This window comes from Helianthus annuus, chromosome 13 (genome assembly GCF_002127325.2).
Source record: "Helianthus annuus cultivar XRQ/B chromosome 13, HanXRQr2.0-SUNRISE, whole genome shotgun sequence".
NCBI classification, from domain to species: Eukaryota; Viridiplantae; Streptophyta; class Magnoliopsida; order Asterales; family Asteraceae; genus Helianthus; species Helianthus annuus.
The window spans coordinates 75,935,518-75,941,348 of NC_035445.2; the positions used below are offsets into that span (position 1 = coordinate 75,935,518).

General features: G+C 38.9%; 2 protein-coding genes across 2 annotated transcripts; both read left to right on the forward strand.

The window, feature by feature from the left end:
- On the forward strand, window positions 1-3,547 carry LOC110901069. The gene is made up of 5 exons (XM_022147922.1): window positions 1-182; window positions 290-824; window positions 915-1,230; window positions 1,337-2,554; window positions 2,667-3,547. Exons 1-5 carry the CDS (start codon window positions 1-3, stop codon window positions 3,545-3,547), a joined length of 3,132 nt encoding a protein of 1,043 aa, XP_022003614.1.
- A 108-nt stretch (window positions 3,548-3,655) lies between these two features.
- Window positions 3,656-4,288, forward strand: LOC110901070. The gene is made up of 2 exons (XM_022147923.1): window positions 3,656-3,908; window positions 4,146-4,288. Exons 1-2 carry the CDS (start codon window positions 3,656-3,658, stop codon window positions 4,286-4,288), a joined length of 396 nt encoding a protein of 131 aa, XP_022003615.1.
- Window positions 4,289-5,831: the final 1,543 nt, after the last annotated feature.

Below are 5,831 nucleotides of genomic sequence, written 5' to 3' on the forward strand. Positions count from 1 at the left end.
ATGAGTGGTAAAGTTGATTCGAAAATCAATAAAGGAAATGCTCCGTATGTATACCGAATTAGTGGCGAGAATTATTATACACTGGGAAGTCTTCTTCCTAAAGAAGGTGGTGAACCAAAGTTTGCGCAACTTTACATATACGACACAGATAATGAAGTCTGTAATCGCAAAACTGTATTTAGGTATCCCTGGAAACCATTTCTTTATTTATTTTTTTTATTTATTTTTGGTTTTATGTTATATAAACACTTACTGATACTTTCGCTTTTGTCTTACAATTGCTTTACAGTAACTCAAACAAACCACCATCCGCAACTTCTAATTTGCTCGACACTGAACTCATAGAGTACCTTAAGGTGATTTTAGATTCAAATAATGAGCTGGTGAAAACATATAGACGTGTACGAGATCGGTTTGTTGATAATCCTCAAGTTGACTTAAAATTAAGGCTTAAGGCAAATAGGTCTAAAGATGGTCGTACATACAACCTACCGACGTCGTCCGAAGTTGCTGCGCTTATTGTTGGAAACATTGAGGAAGCTCTTGATAATCGTGATGTAGTTTTTGAGTCAAAGAAAGATGGTCTACAACGTATTAGCGAGCTTCATCCTTCGTATCTCGCGCTTCAGTATCCATTGCTTTTCCCTTTTGGTGAAGATGGGTACCGGGTTGATATTCTTCATAGAGAAGGAAGGGCATCAACGAAGAAGAAAGAGTCAAAATGTACAATGAGAGAGTATTTTGCTTACCATGTTCAAGATAGACTGAATCATTTCTCTTTGATTCTCAATGCTCGAAGACTTTTGCAACAGTTCTTGGTTGACGTATATACGATGATTGAAAGTGAACGATTACTATTCGTACGTCTGCAGCAAAAATAGCTGAGATCTGAGACATATGATAACCTTAAAAAGCTTGGACAAAATGGTAATCCAGATATGTCAAACGTTGGAACACGCGTACTACTACCGTCTTCGTTTACCGATGGATCGCGTTATATGAGGGAGAATTATTATGATGCGATGGCCATTTGCAAATGGTTTGGCTACCCTGATTTTTTCATTACGATCACTTGCAATCCTAAATGGCCAGAGATTAAAAGATTTCTAAAGGACACGAAGATTAATCCCGAGGATAGGCCGGACATTTTATGCCGATTGTTCAAAATTAAGCTTGACGCAATCATGAAAGACTTGCGAGAGAAATCTTTATTCGGCAATGCATCGGCAGGTAAGCATCCATTTAAATCAGTTACTTTATTATTTTTTTTTGGTATGCTACGTTCATAACCGTAACTTCGAAAATAAGTATTTTAATATTAACTATCCTATTGCAGTTGTCTATACCATAGAGTTTCAGAAACGAGGTCTACCGCATGCGCATATCTGTCTGTTCTTACATGACAAAAGTAAGCTTCCTTCGGTTGAGCATGTTGACAACTTCATTTCTGCCGAGATACCTGACAAAAACTTAGAACCAGATCTATATACTCTTGTCAGCGACTATATGATTCACGGACCTTGTGGTGTTGCAAAACCAAATTGTCCGTGTATGGTCGACGGTAAGTGTTCGAAGAAATTTCCTAAGAAGTTCTGTGATAAGACTTCTCTAGATTCGAATGGTTATCCGGTCTACAGACAAGCCGATTCAGGTGTTGATGTTGAGAAATCTGGTATTCAGCTTGATAACAAAAGCGTGGTTCCGTATAGCAAAACCCTATTGAGACGTTATCAAGCACACATTAACGTCAAATGGTGTAACCAGGCTGCGTCCATTAAGTATTTGTTTAAATACATTAACAAAGGACCAGATAGGGCTAAATTTGGTTTTGTACCAAATGGTGATGAAGGTCGGCTTGAAGATGGAAAAGATGAAATCAAAGAGTATTACGATTGTAGATATCTCTCGGCATGCGAAGCTTCATGGCACATATTTGCATTTGATGTTCATTACCGCTATCCATCCATAATCAGGCTTCCGTTTCATCTACCTGATAAACAAAACGTTGTATACGGCCCTGACGACGAACTTGATAGTGTTCTACAAAAACCTTCTGTTTCTTCTACGATGTTTTTGGGGTGGATGGAAAAGAACGAAAAAGATCCGTTGGCGCGCACCGTTACTTACGTTGAGTTCCCAACTAAATTTGTTTGGAAGAAGGACGAAAGGATATGGGATAAACGCATAACAGGCAAAACCATTGCCCGTATTCATTGTGTGAATCCTTCTATGGGCGAGGCATACTTTTTAAGAATTCTTCTTAATAAGGTAGTAGGTCCTAAGTCTTTTGAAGACATTCGTACTGTGAATGGAAAAGTCTTCCCAACATTTAGAGATGCGTGCTACGCTAGAGGCCTTTTAGACGACGACAAGGAGTATATAGAAGCTATCAAAGAGGCGTACTACACAGGTTCTGGTTACTATCTTTGTAATCTGTTTGCTACAATGTTGGCGTCTAATACATTATCAAAGCCTGAACATGTTTGGGAAAACACATGGGAGTACCTTGCGGATGGTATTTTATACAATCGGCAAAAGCTTTTGAGGATCGAAGGTACGCAAATTGTTATTTAATATTTTGTCAGTTATGTTTTACAGATTAGTGTTTATTAATTTCATTTTTTATTTACAAGAATTTTAATAATTTATTTACATAAATTTAATAGGTTTGTCTCTTCCAGAAGAACAAATAAGGAACCTAACGTTGTTGGAAATTGAGCGTTACTTATTATGTAACAAATCAAGTTTAAGTCAGTTTTCGTCTATGCCTCAACCCGACAGTGAATCAATATATTCAGCAGACAACCGTTTAATTGCTGACGAGCTTAGGTACGATGTAAGCGCTACTGCCATTGAATTTGATAATAATTTAAGCAGCCTAACTGATGAGCAGCGTTTAGTGTTTGATGAGATAATTGAAGAAGTTAATAGTAATGCGGATGGTTTGTTCTTCGTATATGGCTACGGAGGTACTGGTAAGACATTTCTTTGGAAGACATTATCTGCATCCATTAGATGTAAAGGCGATATTGTACTAAATGTTGCATCAAGTGGAATCGCATCTCTTTTGTTACCTGGTGGGCGTACTGCACATTCAAGGTTTCATATACCTCTAAATTTAACAGAAACCTCGATGTGTTTCATTAAACCGGATGATGACGTTGCTGATTTATTGAAGAAAACGAAATTGATCATTTGGGATGAAGCACCGATGAATCATAAACATGCGTTTGAAGCACTTGACCGAACAATGAACGATATCTTCAAATGTGAGATGACATTTGGTGGAAAAGTTATGGTGTTCGGTGGTGACTTTAGACAAATACTTCCAGTTGTACCAAATGGCAGTAGGCGAGATATCGTTAATGCTTCAATCATGTCGTCGTATATTTGGAGTACTTGCAAGGTCCTTACATTAACCAAAAACATGAGGTTAACTGTAGGAGCCAACACATCTGATATAGACGAGATTAAAGCTTTTGCGGATTGGTTGCTTGACTTGGGCGAGGGAAAGATTGGTGAAGTGATGATTGTGAGGTGGTTATAGATATTCCTAAAGATTTGTTAATCAAGTGCTCTGAGGATCCTATGTCAGATCTGATTTCAACTGTACAAAGATAAAGATTATTTTGCTGAAAGAGCTATATTGGCACCAATGAACGAGGTTGTTCAAGAAATTAAGGAAAACTTGCTTGCTTCGTTTCCTGGCGATGAAGTGGAGTATCTGAGTTCTGATAGTATTTGTCAAACTGATCAAGGAAAGAATGAAGCAAATGTGAGACTATATTCTCCCGATGTTCTAAATGGTTTAAAAATTTCTGGTCTGCCTAATCATCGTTTAGTCCTTAAAGTTGGTGTACCTGTAATGTTGCTTCGTAATATCGATCAACAAAATGGTTTATGCAATGGTACGAGACTACGGATTACTAAACTTTATAAACATGTTATAGAGGCCGAGATTATATCCGGAGGAAACATAGGGACCAGAACGTTTATTCCATGAATCAGTTTGACACCGTCAGATAGAAGAATTCCTATCAAGTTTCAACGATGACAATTCCCTATAAATGTATGTTTTGCAATGACTATAAATAAAAGTCAAGGACAATCTCTATCGATGGTTGGATTGTATTTGAAATATCCAGTTTTCTCACATGGTCAGCTTTATGTTGCATTATCAAGAGTTAAAAGCAGAGGCGGTGTGAAGTTGCTTATACTAGACAAAGATGGGAATGTAACGAGTAAAACAACAAATGTAGTCTACAAGGAAGTTTTTTCCGGCATTTGAATAGTTTTTTGTTTTTTCTTCCAATGTATGCGTTTGTACAAGATATTATATTTCAAAGTAAATAATATGATTTTGGATGAAGCCGCGCATCGCGCGGTCATTAACCTAGTATCCCTATATAATACAATGGCTCTCCACTATTTTAGGAAGAGATATGGACTATAATTACAAAACATAATTATCTAACTATATACAATATATCGATAACTATTACACGCCCGCAGTCGAAGCGAGAGGTGGCCGAATGCTGAGACTGAATCTAAAATCATCAAATTGCACTCGAGGAAGGCCTTTGGTGAAGATGTCTGCTATCTGGTAGCATGAGGGGATATGAAGCACACGAACGGTACCACCTTGCACCAAATCACGAACAAAATGAATATCCAATTCAATGTGTTTGGTGCGCTGATGCTGAACCGGATTACCCGAGAGGTAAACTGCACTGATATTATCACAATAAACAAGGCTAGCTGTTGGCAAGGGCTGGTGTAATTCCAATAGAAGATTTGTAAGCCAACAGAGTTCAGCCACTACATTAGCAACGCCCCTGTATTCTGCTTCAGCGCTGGAACGAGAGACGACTGCCTGGCGTTTGGAGGACCAAGATAAGAGATTGGGGCCGAGATACACGCAATAACCAGACGTCGAACGACGGGTGACAGGGCATCCTGCCCAGTCAGCGTCCGTGTAGCCCCGTAAGGAGAACTCAGTGAATGTCCCAAGGGTTAGACCATAAGAGGAGGTGCCCTGAAGATACCTGATGATCCGTTTCAATGCATTCCAGTGATCAATGCGTGGAGAATGCATGTGCATAGAAACCTCTGAACTGCATAAGTAATATCTGGTCTGGTGAAAGTAAGATATTGTAGTGCACCAGCGAGACTACGATACAACGTAGGGTCATCAAAAATGGGGCTAGAAGTTGCACTTAATTTTGAGTTGGTGTCAACAGGTGTTGCAACCGTCTTACAGGAATGCATATCGGCCCGTTCAATAATATCCATGGCATATGACTGTTGGGATAAAAACATGTGGTTCTTCTGCCTAGTGACATTGATACCCAAAAAATGACTTAGAGGACCGAGATCTTTCATATCAAACTCATCGGCTAACTGTTTCATAAGAAGAACCTGTAATGCATCACGTGAGGTAGTAAGAATGATGTCATCGACATAGATAAGCAGATAGGCAATGTCTCGGCCATGATGATAAATATAAACAGGGAGTTGTCACTTTTGCTCTGCTGAAAACCAATGGTTAAAACGAAGTCAGTGAATCGTTGGTACCAGGCACGAGGTGCCTGTTTTAACCCATATAAGGATTTCTTCAGAAGGCACACATGATCCGGATAGTGACGATGACGAAACCCCATAGGCTGATACATGTATACAATTTCAGTCAAATTACCATGTAAAAAAGCATTTGTAACGTCCAGCTGATGAATAGACTAAGACTTTGATAAAGCAAGGGTCAAAACAGTCCTGATGGTAGCTGGCTTTACAACTGGATTAAATGTCTCACCACAGTCAATACCTACCTGTTG